The following is a 21,447-nucleotide window of genomic DNA, read 5'->3' on the forward strand; positions in this document are numbered from 1 at the left end:
TCCCCTTTCCCCTCCCTCCCTCCCTGTTCATTATGGCAGGGGACATGGTGGGTGGGGCCCCTCCAGTAGCCCTGGCTGCCCCTCCATCCCCCCCCCCCCCCGCAGGCCTCTACCTCAACCGCTGCTGCCAAACCACCTGTCACCTCCCCTGCTGGGGTGCCATCCAACGCGGTGACCTCCGCTACTGCCACGTCCCTCGCCTCCTCCAATTCTGGGGGAGCACCCCCAGCTGGCGGGAAGGGCCAGGGTAAGAAGAAGGGGAAGGACCCCACTAAAAAGACCAGGCCCTCCATGGCAGGGACTGCCCCCACTGCTGCGGCCCCGCCACAGGCTGCGGCGTCCCTACCTGCTGCTCCCTCCACCAGCTCTGCAGGTGTCCCTCCCCCGGCTCCCAGGGCGTAAGCCCAGGTGGTGGCAGCCCCCCCGCCTGTGACTGTCATCTCTCCCATCCACCGCCTCCGCTACCATCTATAGCGGCCAGGGCCCCTTTCCCCCTATGACCAGAAAGCACGGCGTCCGTTGCCTCCTGGTGCCTGCCTCGCCCCACATGGAGACCTACGTGCGGGCGTTGGCGAGGGTGGTGGGGCCCACGGTCATTGTGGTGGCCTCCAAAATGTATGGCAAGGTCATCGTCTTCTTAGCATCGGAGGCCACCGCCCAGGAGGCGGTGGAGAAGGACCTGGTGGTGGGGAGTGTGTTTGTCCCCCTGGAGCCGCTGGATGACCTGGGCATCCACCTGGTCCTGACCTCCGTCCCTCCCCAATGCCGTCCTATTACCCATCCTCTCCACCCTTAGGAAACACATCTCTGTCGTGAGCCCTCTCCCACTGGGCTGCAAAGACCCCGCCCTCCATCATGTCCTCTTGTTCCCCCGGCAAGTGCAGCTTCAACTGCCGCCAGCAGCATGTGATGGAGAGGCACTTGAGGGGTCATTCTTGGTCCCCTACCAGGGGGCCCATTACCGGGTGCATTATTCCACAGGGGAGGCCCCGGTGCTACCTCTGCTGGGTGATGGGGCACACCCGCAGGGACTGCCCCTTGGCTGGGCAAGGAGGGGCATCTGGGACCTCTCAGCCCTGGCGGGGCGCCGACCCCATCATCGCTGGCACTCCTGGCTGCCCGGCACTCGGAGCCGCCCCTCCTTCTACTCAGTCCACCAGTGCTCCCGCTCGGGCCCAAGGGGTGCTTTCCCCAGTGCGCACAGACAAGTGGGAGAGCCCCGCTTTTGCTGCCTGCAATCCGGCAGGGCCCCAAAAGGAGGGTGCGGCAGGGATACTGCCAAGCATGGGAGAGGGCCTGCCCCAGGGGAATCTTCCCTCCCTCATGCCGCCCCACCGCTGCCTCCCACAGTCCCTGAGCCATCGCCCCTGCAGCCCCCCCAATGATGCCATGGAAGGACGGGCCCTAGTCCACAGGAAGTGTGGCAAGCGGAAGGCTCAAGCTCCGCTCCTTTCCACTGATGCGGAAGCCCCCCGGAAGACCAGAAAGGGGGGCACTGATGCCGAGCCTTCTGCCTTGCCTGCAGGTGCGTTCCATCCCCCGGTACCAGCTGGGGAAGACATGGCAGCATGGGAGGGCAGTACCGCCCTTCCATTGGAGTCATAGAATCATAGAATAACAGAGTTGGAAGGGACCACTGGAGGCCATCTAGTCCAACCCCCTGCCCAGAGCAGGACCAATCCCAACTAAATCATCCCAGCCAGGGATTTGTCAAGCCTGACCTTAAAAACTTCTAAGGAAGGGGATTCCACCACCTCCCTAGGCAACGCATTCCAGTGTTTCACCACCCTCCTAGTGAAAAAGTGTTTCCTAATATCCAACCTAAACCTCCTCCACTGCAACTTGAGACCATTACTACTTGTCCTGACATCTGCTATCACTGAGAATAGTCTAGAGCCATCCTCTTTGGATCCACCTTTCAGGTAGTTAAAAGCAGCTATCAAATCCCCCCTCATTCTTCTCTTCCGCAGACTAAACAATCCCAGTTCCCTCAGCCTCTCCTCATAAGTCATGTGTTCCAGACCCCTAATCATTTTTGTTGCCCTTCGCCGGACTCTCTCCAATATCTCCACATCCTTCTTGTAGTGTGGGGCCCAAAACTGGACACAGTACTCCAGATGGGGCCTCACCAATGTCGAATAGAGGGGAACGATCACGTCCCTCGATCTGCTGGCAATGCCCCTACTTATACACCCCCAAATGCCATTGGCCTTCTTGGCAACAAGGGCACACTGTTGACTCATAACCAGCTTCTTGTCCACTGTCACCCCTAGGTCCTTCTCTGCAGAACTGCTGCCTAGCCATTCGGTCCCTAGTCTGTAGCGGTGCATTGGATTCTTCTGTCCTAAGTGCAGGACTCTGCACTTGTCCTTGTTGAACCTCATCAGATTTCTTTTGGCCCAATCCTCCAATTTGTCTAGGTCCCTCTGTATCCTATCCCTACCCTCCAGCACATACCGCTCCTCCCAGTTTAATGTCATCCACAAACTTGCTGAGGGTGCAATCCACACCATCCTCCAGATCATTAATGAAGATATTGAACAAAACCGGCCCCAGGACCGACCCTTGGGGCACTCCGCTAGATACCGGCTGCCAACTAGACATGGAGCCATTGATCACTACCCGTTGAGCCCGACAATCTAGCCAACTTTCTACCCACCTTGTAGTGCATCCATCCAGCCCATACTTCTTTAACTTGCTGACAAGAATACTGTGGGAGACCGTGTCAAAAGCTTTACTAAAGTCGAGGAATAACACGTCCACTGCTTTCCCTTCATCCACAGAGCCAGTTATCTCCTCATAGAAGGCAATTAGATTAGTCAGGCATGACTTGCCCTTGGTGAATCCATGCTGACTGTTCCTGATCACTTTCCTCTCCTGTAAGTGCTTCAGAATTGATTCCTTGAGGACCTGCTCCATGATTTTTCCAGGGACTGAGGTGAGGCTGACCGGCCTGTAGTTCCCAGGATCATTCTTCTTCCCTTTTTTAAAGATGGGCACTACGTTAGCCTTTTTCCAATCTTCCGGGACCTCTCCTGATCGCCATGAGTTTTCAAAGATAATAGCCAATGGCTCTGCAATCACATCCGCCAATTCCTTTAGCACTCTCGGACGCATCTGGCCCCATAGACTTGTGCACGTCCAGTTTTTCTAAATAGTCCTGAACCACTTCTTCCTTCACAGAAAGCTGGCCACCTCCTCCCCATGCTGTGCTGCCCAGTGCAGTAACCTGGGAGCTGACCTTGTTTGTGAAGACAGAGGCAAAAAAAGCATTGAGTCCATTAGCTTTTGCCACATCCTCTGTCACTAGGTTGCCTCCCTCATTTAGTAAGGGGCCCACACTTTCCTTGGCTTTCTTCTTATTGCCAACATACCTGAAGAAACCCTTCTTGTTACTCTTAACTTCCCTCACTAGCTGCAACTCCAGGTGTGATTTTTGCCTTCCTGATTGTATAAGGCAATGTACTTGTATAAGTAGGAGCATAGCGAGCAGATCGAGGGACGTGATCGTTCCCCTCTATTCGACATTGGTGAGGCCTCATCTGGAGTACTGTGTCCAGTTTTGGGCCCCACACTTCAAGAAGGATGTGGATAAATTGGAGAGAGTCCAGCGAAGGGCAACAAAAATGATTAGGGGACTGGAACACATGAGTTATGAGGAGAGGCTGAGGGAGCTGGGATTGTTTAGCCTGCAGAAGAGAAGAATGAGGGGGGATTTGATAGCTGCTTTCAACTACCTGAAAGGGGGTTCCAAAGAGGATGGCTCTAGACTGTTCTCAATGGTAGCAGATGACAGAACGAGGAGTAATGGTCTCAAGTTGCAGTGGGGGAGGTTTAGATTGGATATTAGGAAAAACTTTTTCACTGAGAGGGTGGTGAAACACTGGAATGCGTTACCTAGGGAGGTGGTAGAATCTCCTTCCTTGGAGGTTTTTAAGATCAGGCTTGACAAAGCCCTGGCTGGGATGATTTAACTGGGAATTGGTCCTGCTTCGAGCAGGGGGTTGGACTAGATGACCTTCTGGGGTCCCTTCCAACCCTGATATTCTATGATTCCATTCCTACATGCCCGAGCAATATTTATATACTCATCCCTGGTCATTTGTCCAATCTTCCACTTCTTGTAAGCCTCTTTTTTTGTATTTAAGAGCAGCAAGGATTTCACTGTTAAGCCAAGCTGGTCACCTGCCATATTTACTATTCTTTCTACACAGCGGGATGGTTTGTCCCCGTAACCTCAATAAGGATTCTTTAAAATACAACCAGCTCTCCTGGACTCCTTTCCCCCTCATGTTATTCTCCCAGGGGATCTTGCCCATCAGTTCCCTGAGGGAGTCAAAGTCTGCTTTTCTGAAGTCTAGGGTCCATATTCTGCTGCTTTCCTTTCTTCCTTGTGTCAGGATCCTGAACTTGACCATTTCATGGTCACTGCCTCCCAGGTTCCCACCCACTTTTGCTTCCCCTACTAATTCTTCCCAGTTTGTGAGCAGCAGGTCAAGAAGAGCTCTGCCCCTAGTTGGTTCTTCCAGCACTTGCATCAGGAAATTGAGTCCCTTCCCTCCAAGGCCCCCGATGGAGCCCCTCCTGCCCCGTTACCATCTGGAGCCCCTGTGAGCCCCAAGGTGAGCGTCGCTTCAGGCACTGGTGGGGAGAACTCCGGAGTGGTGGAAGGAGAGCTCCCTTCCATCTACGAGGAGATCGAAGCCCTGGGTCTGATCCCGGTCACCCAGGGGGAGGACGACCGTCTGCCAGCAGGCCTCGATCTGAGCGACCTCACCCCTGGGCCCCCCTTTTCTCCATGCTCCCACCTCCGAGGGTTCCCTGGACTCCTCCATCTGCCCGGCCGCAGGTGGCACCCTGCTGATGGCAGCCGAGCCTACTGAGGCGATGGCCAGTGCCATGTGGCTGGGACCCAAGCCCCATGGGATGTCCCTCGTGGGCATGGGGCAACCGACCTCCTTCCCGGGTAGGGACCCCACTGACGATGCCGTGGCTACTACGCCGGCCATGGAGCCACAGCCTGGCATCATGGAGGGCCCCCTTCCCACCCCCCAGATCCCTGAGCTTGACTGAGATGGGCCATTTCCCAGCGGCCTGGCTACTGGGGCCCAGGATCCTGTCTTTGCCCCTCTCCTGGATTCTGCTCCTGACCCCTGCCCTGCTCCTACTCTGGATCCCTGTCCCCTCCACCTCCCATGATATCATTGCTGCCCCTGGGACCATCATCTCCTCACTCCCAGAGGATAGCCCCCAGGGAGCGGCCTCTGTATTTCCCTGTCCCGACTCACCAGGGACTCCTATCTTCCCTCCGCTGCCCCCAATTGAGCTGGGGTTTGAGGGGGGCTGCGTGGCGCCAGCCCATCGGGTGCCACGTCGGGGGTCCGCCCCTTGTCTGCCCGTTTCAGTGGGCCACGGGGCTGTGTCAGTGGTCCCTCCAGAGGAAAGCTGGGGGCTAGTGACCCCGGCCCCCCATACGCTACGAGAGGAGCTGCAGGAGTTCTTGGAGGACGTCCATGGCTCCCGTTAACAAGGTGCAACTCGCTCTCCAGCGATGGGGGGGACTTCCATCAAATTCTCCAGGCTGCGAGGGCCCTCATGGGGGAGGCTAAAAGGACTGGGAAGCAGGCTGCCGCGGCCTACCAGCGGGTCCGCCTCTTCCATGACTCCTTACTCACTTATGGGGTAGGTCATGGATTGTTGTGTGGCCCGTTGGGAGCCGTGAGCATCCCTGCCGGTGAGGATCCTCCTCCCCTCCCCACCCCCCAGCCCTCCTCATGGCACCTCTCACCATTGCAATGTTCAACACCCGGGGCTGTAGGATGGGTTTCCGCAGGTGCCAGGTGCTCCCCTTCCTCCGGGATGGGGAGTACTCTGTGATTTTCCTGCAGGAGACCCATACGGATCCAGCTGCCGAAGACAGCTGGTGGCTGGAATGGGGGGGGGCAGGATTTACTTTAGCCATCTCACAGTTCATACGGCTGGAGTGGCGACCCTGTTCTCCCCCGACCTACGGCCCGAGGTGCTGGGGGTCGCTGCGGCTGTGCCAGGCCGCCTGTTGAGGGGCTTGTGGTCAACCTTGTTAACGTCTATGCCCTGACATTGGGCCCGGATCAGCTGCGTTTCTTTCAGCAGGTGTCCGCCTTCCTCAGCACCTTGGATCCTCATGAGTGCCTGATCCTGGGCAGGGACTTTAATACTACCCTCGAGGAGCGGGACTGCTCTGGGACCAAGCAGTGCCCAGCTGCCGTGGATGTCTTCCAGGAGATAGTCGACCATCACTCCCTGGTGGACATCTGGCGTGACCACCACCTGGATGACGTCTCGATGTTCACCTTTGTCCGGGTGGAGGCCCATCGGTCGTGACACTCCTGGTTGGACCGCATCTACTTATCATGTTTCCACCTTTCACGGGCCCACTCCTCCAGCATCCGGTCGGCCCCTTTCTCCGATCATCATTTAGCCATTGTGACGGCCTCTCTCTGTGCAGAGAGGCCGGGGCTGGCCTATTGGCATTTTAACAACAGCTTGTTGGAGGATGTGGGCTTCGTGGCGTCCTTCTGGGAGTTCTGGCTGGCCTGGCAAGAGCAAGCGTCTTCCTTGGCACGGCTGTGGTGGGACCTGGGGAAGGTGTGAGTCTGGCTCTTCTGCTGTGACTACACCCGGGGCGCCAGCTGATGGAGGGATGCAGCAATAGGGCAGCTGGAACAGGAGGTCTTAGAGCTAGAGAGGCTTCTGGTCACCAGCCCCGAGGTTCCATCCCTCTGTGGGGCATGCCAGGAGAAGCGGGAGGAGCTCTGGGCCCTCGAGGACCATCAGGCCTAAGGTGCCTTTGTTCGATTCCGCATCCGCCTCCTTCGGGAGATGGATCGCGGCTCCCATTTCTTCTACGCCCTGGAGAAAATGAGGGGGGGGCCAAGGAACATGTCACTTGCCTTCTAGCAGAAGACGGCACCCCCCTCACAGATCCGGTGGAGATGTGTGGGAGTGCCCATGACTTCTACGCAGGCCTCTTCTCCCCGGATCTGATCAATCCTAACGCTTGCAGAGTGCTCTGGGACGAACTTCTGATAGTCAGTGCGGGCGACCAAGACCAACTAGAGCTGCCTCTCACTCTGGTAGAGTTCTCTGAAGCCGTCCGCCTCACGCCCACCAATAAATCTCCAGGCATGGACAGGCTGACCGTGGAGTTCTACCGCATGTTCTGGGACGTCCTCGGCCCAGACCCAGTCACAGCCTCCGCGATTTACAAAATTGGCATCCCGTCTCGCTCCTCTGCATGGACTACAAGGTCATAGTGAAAGCCATCTTGCTGCGGCTGGGGTCCGTGCTGGCGGATGTGATCCACTCAGACCAGACCTACGCCGTCCCGGACCGCACCATCTTCGACAACCTGTATCTGGTCCAGGATCTCTTGGAATTCATTGCCTCCTGGTGCCCGCCTTACCTCATGTGGAGACCTACGTGTAGGCGTTGGTGAGGGTGGTGGGGCCCACAGCCATTGTAGCAGCCTCCAAGATGTATGGAAAGGTTGTGTTCTTCCTAGCATTGGAGGCTGCCGCCTAGGAGGCAGTGGAGAAGGGCCTGGTGGTGGGGGCCATGTTCATCCCCCTGGACCCGCTGGAGGACCTGGGTGTCTGAATAGTCCTGACCTCCGTCCCTCCCTTCCTTCCTAATGCTGCCCTGTTACCTATCCTCTCTACTCTGGGGAAACCTATATCCATGATTAGCCCTCTCCTACTGGGCTGCAAAGACTCTGCCCTCTGTCATGTCCTCTCGTTCCACTGGCAGGTGCAGCTTCAACTGCAGCTGGCAGTGCCTGACGGAGAGATGCTCGAGAGGTCCTTCCTCATCCCCTACCGGGGACCCGCTACTGGGTAGATTATTCCATGGGGGAGGCCCGGTGCTACCTCTACCGAACAATGGGACACATCCGACAGCCAGTGCCCCGCGGCCAGGACCCAAGTCACCGGGGCATCCCTCGTTGGTGCGGGGCAACCGACCTCCTTCTCTGGCAGGGGCCCTGTCATAAATATAAAGAGAAGGGTAAACACCTTTCTGTATACAGTGCTATAAAATTTCCCCTGGCCAGAGGCAACATCCTGTTACCTGTCAAGGATTAAGAAGCTCAGCTAACCTGGCTGGCACCTGACCCAAAGGACCAATAAGGGGACAAGATACTTTCAAATCTTGGGGGGTGGGGGGAGAGAGGGACTTTTGTTTGTGCTCTTTGTTTACATGGTGGTTCTCTCTTGGGACTGAGACAGGCCAGACAGAAATCCATCTTCTCCAACGCATCGTAATCCAAGTCTCCAATATTGCAACCAGTATAGGTAAGCCAGGCAAGGCAGATTAGTTTTTTTTGTTTTATGTGAATTTTCCCTGTTAAGAGGGAGGTTTATTCCTGTTTTCTGTAACTTTAAGGTTTTGCCTAGAGGGGGATCCTCTCTCTTTTGAATCTGAATACCCTGTAAAGTATTTTCTATCCTGATTTTATAGAGGTGATTCTTTTACCTTTTATTTAATTAAAATTCTTCTTTTAACAATCTGATTTTTCATTGTTCTTAAGATCCAAGGATTTGGGTCTGTGCTCACCTGTACAAATTGGTGAGGATTCTTATCAAGCCTTCCCCAGAAAAGGGGGTGTAGGGCTTGAGGGGATATTTTGGGGGGAAGACCTCTCCAAGTGGTATCTTTCCCAAGGTACAAACTTTGCCTTGTCCTTGAACCGTATGCTGTCACCACCAAGCGTTTTAAACAAAGAACAGGGAAAGTTTTTAACCTAAGCTGGTAAGAATAGGCTGGGGAGGGGGGTGTATTTCATGCAGGTCCTCACATCTGTACCCTAGAGTTTGGTGGGGCCTGCCAGAGTTCCTTCCCCACTCTAAAGATTGTCCACCTCCTGATGCCATGGCTGTCACACCTGCCATAGAGCCTGAGCCCAGCATCACTGGGGACCTCCTTCCCACCCCCCAGACCCCTGAGCCAGACCAAGAGGGGACACTGCCCAGTGACCAGGCTACTGGGGCCCAGGATCCTGTCTCTGCCCTACTCTCCAGCCCTGTTCCTGACCCCTGCCCTATCCCCTCCACCTCCTGCAATGCTATTGCCGCTCCTAGGGCTGTCTCCTTCCCTTTGCCAGAGGATGATCCCTAGGGAGCGGCCTTTGTGTTTTCCTGTCCCAACCCACTAAGGGCTGCTATCTTCCCTCCACTGCACCCCATTGAGCTGGGGTCTGAGGTGGACCATGTAGCGCCAGCCTATCAGGGGCCATGTGTGTGGGGGGGTCCTCCCTATGTCTGCCCATCTCAGTGGGCCACAGGGCTGTGCCGGCAGCCCATCTGGAGGAAGGCTGGGGGCCAGTGATGACCACACCCCCCCCCATATGCTGCGAGAGGAGCTGTGGGAGTTTCTGGAAGATGTCCATGGCTCCTGCAACAAGTGCAGCTTGCTCTCCAGTGATTGGGAGGGATTTTCATCAAATCCTCTGGGCCCTGAGGGCCCTCATGGGGGAGGGTAAAAGGACTGAGAAGCAGGCCCCTGCAGCCTACCAGTGGGTCTACGGCTTCCGTGACTCCTTGCTCGACTATGAGATAGGTCATGGTTTGCTGTGCGGCCCAATGGGGGCTGTGAGCATCCCTGCTGGTGCAGATCCCCCCCCCAGCCCTCCTCATGGCACCCATCATCTTTGCAACGTTGAATGCTGTAGGCTGGGTCTCCGCAGGTGCCAGGTGCTCTCCTTCCTTCAGGAGGGAAGTACCCAGTAGTACCTGCAGGAGACCCACACGGATCTGGCCGCTGAAGATAGCTAGCAGCTGGAATGGGGGCCAGCATCTACTTTAGCCATCTCACAGTTCGTACAGCTGGAGTGGTACCCTGTTATCCCCCAACCTTAAAAGAACCTTCATGCTGTTATACGTGGGTTTGTTTTTAATGTATTATTGTAACATTTTCAGAACTTTACAGTAAGCACCAAATACTCTCCTCAGTGTAACACCCAGATGGGCTGCACATGTGGACTCTCCCAAAGTACCTGGGATGAAAGGAATCCTTTTCCCACACTCTTCTCTTCACAACTTCCTTCAAGCAACAAGCAAACTTATCTGTTATTTGTTCTCCCTGATATGCCCTTTAAAATCTCCACTCACTTACTGTCTGTCTAAATTTCTTCATCTATCAGGAAATAAATCTTCATATCAAGATATTTATTTTTCTTTTGGCATGTTTTTTTATATAAAATTTATATATTGTGACTGGACAAGGCCAGCTGGCTATGGAAAAGTAGTGGGAGATAGATACATTAGCTCCAGGCTAAACAAATCCCTGGTACCAGGATAAGTGAAATGGCAGCTGCTCCAGGTCAATTAAGACACCTGGGGCCAATTAAGAACTTTCCAGAAGGCGGGGAGAAGGCTAGGCTGCTTGGGACACCTGAAACTAGTTAAACGCCTCCCAGTTAGTCGGGTGGATATGCATGTCAGGAGCTGTGGGAGAAAGTCATGCTGTTGGAGAGGTTGAGTAGTACACACCATATCGGGCACAAGGAAGGAGGCCCTGGGGTAAGGGTGAAGTGGAGCTTGAGGAAGTGAGGGCTGCTGTGGGGGAAGTAGCCCAGGGAATTGTACATGTCATTTTTCTAAAGGGTCAGCTACCATAGCTGATACTATTAGGGTCCCTGGGCTGGAGCCCGGACTAGAGGGTGGGCCTGGGCTCCCCCCCGACCTTTGCCCCCTGATTAATCACTGAGACTGGGAGATAACAGAGACTGTGCAAGGAAGGATAAGTTCTCCTCACCTCCCTCGCTGGCTTATGATGAAAATGACTCAGTAGACTGTGACCCTTGTCTCTAGAGAGAGAAGGGTTACATGGAGGATCACAGTGAGCCTCTGAGGCTAGCGAAATCCGCCAGGAAACATGGGACCCATGGAGGCAAGGATAGAGCTTTGTCACAATATATATAAATTAAATTAATAAATATAAATAAATTCCCTTATGGCCTGAAATTAATCCTTTGACTAAAACTTATGTGCTTACCTCTTTCTTTATAATTGTCTATATTTATAATGGTTATACTTTCTCCTTGCCTTTTACCAAGGAATAGAATTCTGCAAAGGCTACTATGTAATTGTCAGATATCATAACCCCCAGATTTAGTCCTTGGATATCTTAGCAGCTGAGGAAATCAGAGAATCCAAGAAATGAAGCGCCAGAAGCGGAGCCTAGTAACTTTACAAATTATTCTTGTTTTGTTTAAAAATTATTTAATTTGTTAATAGTCTGGTTAAAACTACTACTCTTCCTCAATCATTAAGAGAAGCATCATCACAGATGATGGTGGTTGTTCATAAGGTTGAATGGACAACCTTAATCTTGACACTTTATTTTTATTTTTGAGTATCTCACTTTACTGACTTCTTATTCATTTATCAGTTTTTTATGGAATATCTGTAAGGCTGCAAATCTGTCAGGGAGGTCACAGAAGTCACTGATTCTGTGACTTTCTGGGACTTCTGCAGTGGCCGGTGCAGCTGGCCTGGGGTCTGCTGGGGCAGTCTCAGGCCAAAACCCCCTCACCCCCCCACCAGCAGCAGCAGGAGTTTAGATGTAGGAGGGGGGTTGGGGTGCAGGAGGGGGTGAGGGCTCTGGGTGTTGCTTACCTTGGGGGGGGGGCTCCCCAGAAGCAGCAAGATGTCTCTCCCTCAGCTCCTAACTCTGTATGCTGCCTCCACCTGCAGGCACTACCCTTGCAGCTCCCATTGGCCATGGTTCCTGGACAATGGGAGCTGCGGAGGTGGCGTTTGGGTCTGGACAGCATGCGGAGCTAGGAGCTGAGTGACAGAGATATCACACTTCTGGGGAGCAGTGTTGAGCCTGCCAACCCCATCCCCTTCGCATCCACGGCACCTCCCAGGCCGCTCCCCCTCTGAGCACCCACGGCACCTCCCTGGCTGCATCCCCCAAGCACCTGTAGCCCGCCCCCCCCAAGCATCTGAGGCAGCCCCTGGGCTGCCAGCCCCTCAAGATTTAGTCAGGGGTATACAGTACAAATCATGGACAGGTCATGGGTGGTGAATTTTTGTTTACTGCCCGTGACCTGTCCATGACTTTTACTGAAAATACCCATGAATAAAATGTGGCCTTAAATATAGGGCATATAGCATCTATATAGAACAGAGGTTTTGCAAGCATTATGGGTATCACTTCCCATTTAAATTTTAACAGAAGCTTCACTTAAAACATTTTTAAAATAGGAATTTAAATAAAAAGTTGTTCAACTACTACAGAAGCTGCTAAGTTAATTCATGAGAAGACATACCTTTAAATATTTTGTAATCAATTTTAAAATTAAAAATTGTAAATCAAAAGGTAAGGTTTCCTAAATAATTTAACACCAACCTTAATAATCAGATCTCTCTCACCAAACACCTTCCCATCCCTCAAGCACACAATTAGAGTAGGAAGAAAAAAAAAAGCCACTGACTGATACCCAAGCAAACTTAACTGTGCCCCCTGCATCAACACTCACAATCACTACAAAGTCTAAACGACCTTAAGCATTCAGTAGATCGCTTCCGCTAAGCTATCTGTATTAAATATTTAGAGATTTTAATGTAGAGTTGGAAAAAGTCTGGCCTTACATAATACTATCCACAAAATACATTTGATTCAATAGTATTTGAATTTCATCAATCTGTCTGTCTAATCTGTCCCCCAGAACCCATAGAGTATAAAGACATCCAAACAGACTTTCTAATGAACAAAATAATTCCAACTTTCTCTAATTAGACTAATATATTTGGAGACAAAACCACTGTTTGAACATAGAATAAACATAATTCTCACTCCAGATTATAAATCTGTCCTATACATTAAAACAAACTGTTCATGTAATAAAAAACCATCAAACTTGATAATACACAATGATACATGCAGTTATATTATTCATATTTATCATGTTTAAAATGCGTATTAAAGTTCAGTCCAGATCCCAGTAATATCAAAGATTAGACCCTGATTTCAGTGGAAGCTGGCTGAGACACTGCCATCGTAATACCAATTTGGGGGCACAGATAAAGGGATGGTCACTGATAATTTCTTTTTAAGATGTGTGTGTGCTGTATTAGTTGGGGGGGGAAGGGTTAATCCTCAGCTGATGTAAATACAGTTGCATCCAGCTGAGCATCTGGTTTAAGGTTTCTAAGAGCAATACATGTGCACACATACCACTGAGCAGATTTATAGAACAATTCAAACATTAAAAAGTATGGAAATCACAAGCTGAGGATCTGGCCTCTTACTTGTAACTTAAAGGTTTTTGTTATTAATTAAAATCCAGGGTAAGGACATAAGAATATATAATATGCTTCTCAATAAAAATGTAAAAAAATTGTATAAATCTAAAAATAATCGTAAACATTATTTGGCTCATAGGTTCAGTGATGATGTGAAATGGATGACAGGACGACAACCAAACTTCTACTGGCAGGTGTCGTGGAGAATTATTAGCCCTCTGCTAATGCTTACAGTCTTTATTGCCTTTGTTACCCTTCAGACCCAGAATCAACCAAGCTATGGAGCCTGGAATCCTAAATATGTATGTTGTCCAATATTTTTAATCCATTTATTTTCAAAAAACATTGTTACACTCTTCTCCTATCTCCGGATGCTTCCAAATTAAGGCATTCACCTTGGAGGTAGGAGATGTAATTCGAATCTTCTGTCTTCCTGGTTCAGAGGAGACATTTGAATCCATATCTCGTACCTCCCTAATCACCAGGCTAAAAAGTCAATTTGTCTTTCGTTTTGGCCCAGTGAGTACTAAATATTTATATGGAACAGCTTCAACAGTAGCAACTGAGAGCAATCCAACCACAAAGAGTCGATAGCCTGGTGGTTATGATGCTCACTTCAGAGGGGAGAGCAGTGAGTTAATGTTCCTTCTTCAGCAGAGGGACTCAAAAGCTGGGTCTCCCATATCCCAAGGCAAGTGCCATAACAACTGGCCTAAAGGTGATGAGGGGAACACACACACATTTCTGAAGCTGACTGGACTTTTCCAAAACAAATTCCAAACATTTTCAGAACCAAACTAAATACTACTTCTGATTTTTCAGTTTGCTGGCTGAACTGAAAATCAATTATTTGTCCAGCTCTACTCTCAGGTCCATTTGTGCAAAAGTGGAGGCGTGCACATTTCATTCTTTTTAAATACCTTTATTTTCACATACATTGTGCAAAATGCAGAAATTAGGGAGAAAACAAATAAGCAAAACAGTAATTGCAAGTCAAAAGTCATCTCCAGCTGGCCTACCATCCCCCCAAAACACACTCAGTTTACACCCAGCATCTGTTCAGTTGAATCTTCTTATTTGCTTTGTGCACATTTTCAGTATAAGGTCCCATAATGCAGGGTAGTAGTGGCTATGCAGGGCCCCCAATATCACAATTAGTCCCAAGATTGTTACGAAGAGTTCTATTTGACTCTCTCTAAAAGAGTACTAAATCCTTAGAAATTCTCACATCATACATTTTTCTAGACATCTGATCTAGAGGTCCTTGGATCTACTAAGGTCCACATCATCAAATAGCTATACTCCATCTTTTAATGTAGTCTTTGGCTTGACGTGGAAGACACAGAATGGGCACCTGGATACACAGTTGTTCTGGTATGATTTGGGAAGACTAACTGCTCTAGTCCCTCATTAAGTAATGGACCATTGGCCACCTTGATAACATGACACTGAAAAACATGATGGTTGTCTTTGCACATCTCCATGGTGGATTAAATAATACTACATATCTTGAACATAGTATTTTTCATCAGTAGGTCTCAAAGCACTTTATAAAGGATATCAGTATTGTTATCCCCATTTTAGAGCTGGGACAACTGAGAAACACAGAAGGGCTGTGACTTGCCTATTACCCAGCAGAAGAACAAGGACTAAAACCCAGGTCTTCTAAATCCCTGTGCAGTGCTCTGTCCACTAAGCCACACTGCCTTCCTAACTTTATGATACTTCTCCACTGACCAATAGCAATCTGGTATGGCCAGCTTCCACAGAGCAACTGCCATTCACTTTTCTGTGTTCAAAAGAGGGTAGATAACACTTAACCTAGATATCTGCCTGCCACTGCAGGGTCGGGACCAGCACAGGAAAGCATTCCAGGAATGTCACTTTCCTCAAAATGAAGTGCTGCAGCCATTGCCAATTACCCCAGGTCTTGAGAACTATGTGGTCCCACCAAACTGTAGCTGTGGTCTAGTTCCAAAAGGATTCCACAATGTACACTGCATCTCGCTGTATGGCTTGCAGCCATGAAGGCACTGCTTGCAAGAACCTTCCCCATTGAAGTGCATGCACTGTTTATATTGGTCAAAGACTCTCTACAGAAATCCCCAGAATACTCACAACATCCTCACTGAAGATGCCTCAAAAGCTCCAGCACAAATGTTTCTTCCTTGGCAAAGAAGACAACAGAACATTCCGCCTGGGCTCCATATTGCAAAACAGCCTAGTAACTGTGCTGACATCAAGCGAGTTCTGGGATACCCCCATGAGAATTATGGGAGTTTCCCAGGAGATAGTGAAAGTTTGATAACTTCTTCCACAAGGGGTCCCATATGCTTCAAGATGTATCCCACACTGCCTGCAGAAAATCCTTCCGACTGCAGAGCATCTACAGCTGTAGCAGGTATTGTGAGATAGTTACCGAGAGGACATTGCAACTGAGCGCAAGTGTGGAAAAAGAGCAAGAGTGAAGCTGTCTTTTAACAAAATTCAGCACGGGTTGTATGGACACACTGAATCATTTGTGTTACAATAGGTCCAAAACAGTTGGTTCATTTACAATCAACTTAGTTCTCCAATCCTGACAAGGCCTTAGAAAGGGGGTAGTATAGACTCATATTACCTCAGCAGTACTTCCTAGAAGGACTGTGCTTCCCTGAGCTCCCTAGTCTACAGAGAGACATGACAGATAACAGTGTTCTTTAACACAGAGCATCCTGCTGCCTTCTGTTTGTCTCATCCACCCTGTAAACTGTTGTGAGTAGTGGGCAGGGCTTTGGCCCTGCTTCTTCTTTGTCCCATTTGAGAAGATATTTCTCAGTAGGGGCACACTGAAGGAACACTGCTTGGCAGGGCCAGTTCTAGGGTTCCATTATGGGGGAGTGCAGGGGAGAGAATGAGCATTTTGGGATCCCTGGGTGTAGCTATTTAAAAAAAAAACAAAAAAACCCCCAAAACCTTCCAGGAATCCAAGGGACAGTTGGACCCTTGGAAAATCTTGGATTCTGAGAGTTTCAAAAAGCAACATTTGGCTACTGTGTCAGTATTTTGCTGTGATTTATAATTTATATAAAGGATGAAGACTCTCCAATCTGCTGCTATTCCACTGCTTCATACGGAATAACTCTGTACATATTGTGGCCTTTCTGACAATAATTTGTAACTCTTTGAAGATCATTTGGGGTGGGGAGGGAAATGTCCCTTTTGTCTCCCTGTTAGCATTGGACCTGCTGCTTGATTCTTGTAAGCCTCATGCAAAATTGATGGAATGGTTCTTGAACCCGCACAAGAGTCAAGGACAAATTGTGACCTAAAATTGCAACTGAAAATGCCAAAATTGAAAAAAAATCAGTTCTTCTGATTTATGAAGTTAAAAAATTATGGGATTAAGTTCAATATAAACTTAATTTTTCTGTTTTTAAAATTGGTTTTATCTGAGATTTAAAAAGTTATTCTATACTGTTTTTTTCATGTATGCCAATCTGTATGTTTAAATACTTGTTTACAGTAAAATGTATACATTAAAACCCCTTCATGTTTCAATTTGGAAGAACAGGTACAGTAACAGTGTCACTGGTCCCCTGTTTTTATTGCTAGCATAATTTTTCTTCTTTTTTTATTCTTATTTTTCCATGTATGTCAATTGATGCCATAAGTCATTATATATTTCAGTTACTGTTTATATTTATTTTTATCTCCATAGAAAGATTTTCCCATGAAGGAGGAGAAAGACTATCCAGCTTGGATACTGGCCATCTGTGTCCTGTTGGTAGTCCTTCCTTGTATATTCATACCTATGGTAGCATTCTATCATCTGATGAAAAGAATGCTAGGAAGGAGAAAGAAGGAAGGAACCTAACCCTGTGAAAACACTACCAATGGCACCTCAGGAAACTGATAATGCTTTTTATAAGTTCAAGAATATGTATTTATCCTAACTATACATCAGCAAAATATGTGAAAATTTTAATTGTTAGACAGTAGCACCATCAGTATTTCTCTTTAAATTACTGTCAATATCTCCTTATTCCCTAATGTTTCTCCTTTTCTCAATATCTAATAGGCCACTTCATGCCCATACACATAGATACAGCACTGACAACTAAAGTATCTCTTATAGTGGAGAGATATTAGCACCAATATTAATCCATTTGAGTACAATATGCTACATTTTAACTCAAGAACTTGTTTTTTTCAGAGAAAAGACAGTTACCTTTTCCGTAACTGGTGTACTTCGAGATGTGTTGCTCATGTCTATTCCACAATAGGTGTGCGTGCTTGCCACGTGCACCGGTGCTGGAAGTTTTTCCCCTAGCAGTACCTGTAGGTGGATGTGCCCCCCAGGGGACCCTGCTTGGCACGGTAGAAGGGGGGCTGTGCTCCCCCCACCCTCAGTTCCTTCTTGCCAGACAACTCTGAAAGAGGGGAAGGAGGATGGGATGTGGAATAGACATGAGCAACACATCTTGAAGAACACCAGTTACGGAAAAGGTAACTGTCTTTTCTTCTTCGAGTGTTTGCTCATGTGTATTCCACAGTAAGTGATTCCAAGCTATATCTGTTGGAGGTGGATAGGAGTTCACAAGTTCTCAGGGCAGAGTACCGCCCTGCCGAACCCGGCATCATCCCTGGCCTGGGAGACGATCGCATAGTGAGAGGTGAACGTGTGAACCAAAGACCATGTGGCGGCCCTACAAATGTCCTGGATGGGGACGCGGCCACGAAGGCAGCCGACGAGGCCTGCGACCAAGTCTAGTGTGCCCTCACAATGAGCGGCGGGGGAACCCCCGCCAGCTCATAACAGGAACAGATGCACGAAGTGATCCGCTTAGAAAGCTGCTGAATGGAAATTGGCTGACCCTTTGCAGGCTCAGCTGGGATGACGAACAGTTGCGAAGACTTTCTGAACGGCTTGGTCCGCTTGAGGTAGGAAGCCAGAGCTCGCCTCACATCAAGCGTGTGGAGACGGCGTTCCTCACTAGTTGTGTGAGGCTTGGGGCAGAGGACTGGCAGAAAAATGTCCTGACCCATGTGGTAGGTGGAGACCACCTTCGGGAGGAATGTGGGGTGTAGGAGAAACTGGACCTTGTCCTTATGAAAAACCGTATACGGCGGTTCGGAGGTTAGGGCCCTGAGCTCCGAGACCCACCTGGCCAACATGATAGCTACCAGGAAGGCCACCTTCCATGAGAGGTGAGACCAGGAACACGTGGCCAATGGTTCAAACAAGGCCCCCGTGAGACGAGCCAGCACCAGGTTTAGGTCCCACTGTGGAACCAGGGGCTTGGAATATGGGTAGAGATGGTCCAAACCCTTAAGTAACTGGCCAGTCATAGCATGGGAAAACACCGTGTGCCCTTGCACCGGGGGATGAAAGGCCGACACGGCCACTAAGTGCCTCCTGACTGACAAGGGCGCCAGTCCCTGTGTCCTCAGGTGGAGGAGGTAATCAAGGATAAGCTGGATCGGGGCAGCCATTGGGGAAACACCCTGGCCTGCCGCCCACCTCGAAAACCGAGACCACATCACCACATAGGAGCGGACAGTGGAGGGCCGTCCACTTTTGAGGAGGACACGCTGAACCTGTTCCGAGCATGTCCTTTCCTCAACACCTAGGCACTGAGCAGCCACGCCGTGAGGTGAAGCGTTTCTAGGTTTGGATGGAGGAGGCAGCCCTGGTCCTGAGAGAGCAGAGCAGCAACTGCCATGGCTATCACCATCGCCGAGAGAGTCTCGTACCAGTGCTGCTGGGGCAATGCCTTGGCAATGAGGAGGACCCTGGCTTTGTCCGTCTTTATTTTCTCCAGGGCCCTGCTGATCAGAGGGAACAGGGGAGCGGCGTAGAAGAGCTGGCCTTACCAGGACAGGGGAAAGGCATCGGAGATAGCACCCCTCCCTAGGCCTCCCCCAGAGCAGGGGCATTGTTGGTTCTCCCCAGTTGCAAATAGGTCCACCTGGGGAGTACCCCACCTTTGGAAGAGCTGGTGAGCCACTTCTGGGTGTAGAGACCACTCATGCTGAGAGGAAAAATCCCTGCTCAAGTGATCCACCCTCACATGCCGGGCGCCTGAAAGGTGGAAGGCTTTTAGGTAGATGTCGTGGGATATACAGAAGTTCCACAGACTAAGTGCTTCGTGGCAGAGGGCAGAGGATCAGGCCCCACCTTGCCGCTTGATATAGAACATCGCGGCTGTGTTGTCCATGACAACCCTGACTACCTCGCTCTCCAGATGCGAACAGAAGGCCATACACACCAGTCACATTGCCCTGAGTTCCTTGACATTTACATGAAGGGGTAGGTCTTGTAGAGACCACAGGCCTGGGGTTTGAAAGTTCCTCACATGGGCTCCCCACCCCAGGTGCGATTCGTCGGACACCAGCTCTAACGACAGGGCCCTGTCCCTGAATGGGATCCCTTGGAGCATGTTGTTTGTGATGGACCACCACTGCAGGGAGGTGATCACCGAGTTCGGCACAGTGAGGACTTTGTCCATTCTGTAGGTGGCCTGGGAGAACTGCAAGGCCAGCCAGAGCTGGAGGGGCCTCATTCTGAGTCTGGTGTGACGGATCACATATGTGCACGCAGACATGTGACCCAGCAGTTGCAGGCAAACCCTGGCTGTCATCACTGGGAACCTTGTGACCAAGTCGATGAGCCCTTTCAGGGTCTCGAACCTGTCTGGTGGGAGAGAGGCCCTGGCCGACATTGCATTCAGTAGCGCCCCAATAAACTCTATGCGTTGGATCTGGACTAACATGGACTTCGTATTGTTTATCAACAGGCCCAGGGCAGTACATGTGGACAGCAGGCAATATATGATCCCTCACCTGCAACCAGGAGGTGCCTTTGACTAGCCAGTCGTCCAGATATGGGAATATTTGGACCCCCTGGCGTCTGCGGTAGGCCGCTACCACCGCCATACACTTTTGTAAAGACCCTGGGGGCAGTGGACAGACCAAACGGTAGGACCATGAATTGGTAGTGAATCTGTCCCACCATGAAACAAAGGAAGCATCTGTGCCCCTCGAATATGTGGATGTGGAAGTACGTGTCCTGTAGATCTAGGGCAGCGTACCAGTCCCTGGGATCCATGGAGGGGATGATGGAGGCCAGGGAAACCATGCGGAACTTGAGTTTTACCATGTAGTGGTTCAGGCCTCACAGGTCCATGATGGGCCTGAGTCCCGCTTTGGGATAAGGAAATACCAGGAGTAATACCCCCTGCCCAGGAACTCCTTGGGCACCACCTCTATAGCTCCTAGGTACTGGAGCTGCCCCACCTCCTGCTTGAGCAGGCCCTTGTGAAAGGGGTCCCCTGGAAATGGACAGAGGCGGAGGGTGGTTGGGCGGGGAGGAGGTAAACTGAAGAGTGTAACCTCAGGAGATGGTGTTGAGGACCCATCAGTCCGAGGTGAGCCGCGACCATTCCGGGAGGAAAGCACACAACCAATTGGAGAAAAGGAGCTTTACTGGGGGTAGGTCCCTGCTGAGAATTGGCAGGGTACCCCTGAGCGTCCCGTCAAAAGCTCCTTTTGCCTGCCTGCTTTCCCTTAGAAGACCGAGGCTGGGGGGCTGACTGGAATTGCCATTGCGGGCTCTTTCTATAGTCCCACTGCTTTTTGTGGGCGGCCTCATACTTTGGGAGGGCGGCCTGGGCTGGAGTCTGCTGAGGCTTGGACTTGGGTTTTGCCGGAGGAGGGACATAGAAGCCCAAGGTCTGGAGGGTCGTGCGGGAGTCTTTCATGCCATGCAGCCTTGTGTCTGTTTCCTCAGCAAACAGAGCCTTCCCGTTGAAAGGGAGATCCTGCACTGACAGCTGCGCTTTGCTGGAGAGCCCAGAGAGCAGAAGCCATGACGCCTATCTCATGGACACCACTGAGGCCATGGACCATGCAGCCATGTCTGCTGCATCCAAAGCGGCCTACAGGGATGCCCTTGTGGCCGCCATCCCTTCCTCCATGAGCATCTCAAACTCTTTCTTACTGCGCTCCTGGAGGGAGTCCTCAAACTTGGGGAGGGATTCCCAGAGGCTAAACTCGGAGCGACCCAGGAGAGCCTGATGGTTTGCTACTAGTAGCTGGAAGCTTGACTTTTCTCCTGAAAGTATCCAGCCTCCAAGAGTCTTTGTTCTTGGGGGTCAGGGCTGGTTGCCCCTGCCGC

The 21,447-nt window shown here is 50.6% G+C and overlaps 1 protein-coding gene across 2 annotated transcripts in view; it reads left to right on the plus strand.

Annotated features, from left to right (window-relative positions):
- LOC311517073 (sodium-dependent neutral amino acid transporter B(0)AT3-like) overlaps nt 1-17,230 on the plus strand; it is a 103,235-nt gene extending 86,005 nt beyond the window's left edge. For both annotated transcript variants that reach the window (XM_084621646.1, XM_084621647.1), the window contains 2 exons: nt 13,429-13,591; nt 16,990-17,230. In XM_084621646.1, the coding sequence (XP_084477772.1) occupies nt 13,429-13,591; nt 16,990-17,145 (319 nt within the window). In that variant the 3' untranslated portion in view covers nt 17,146-17,230. The remainder of the gene's footprint in view (nt 1-13,428; nt 13,592-16,989) is intronic.
- The last annotated feature ends 4,217 nt before the right edge of the window (nt 17,231-21,447 follow it).

This window comes from Lepidochelys olivacea (assembly GCF_965140295.1).
Source record: "Lepidochelys olivacea isolate rLepOli2 genome assembly, chromosome: 2".
Lineage (NCBI taxonomy): Eukaryota > Metazoa > Chordata > Testudines > Cheloniidae > Lepidochelys > Lepidochelys olivacea.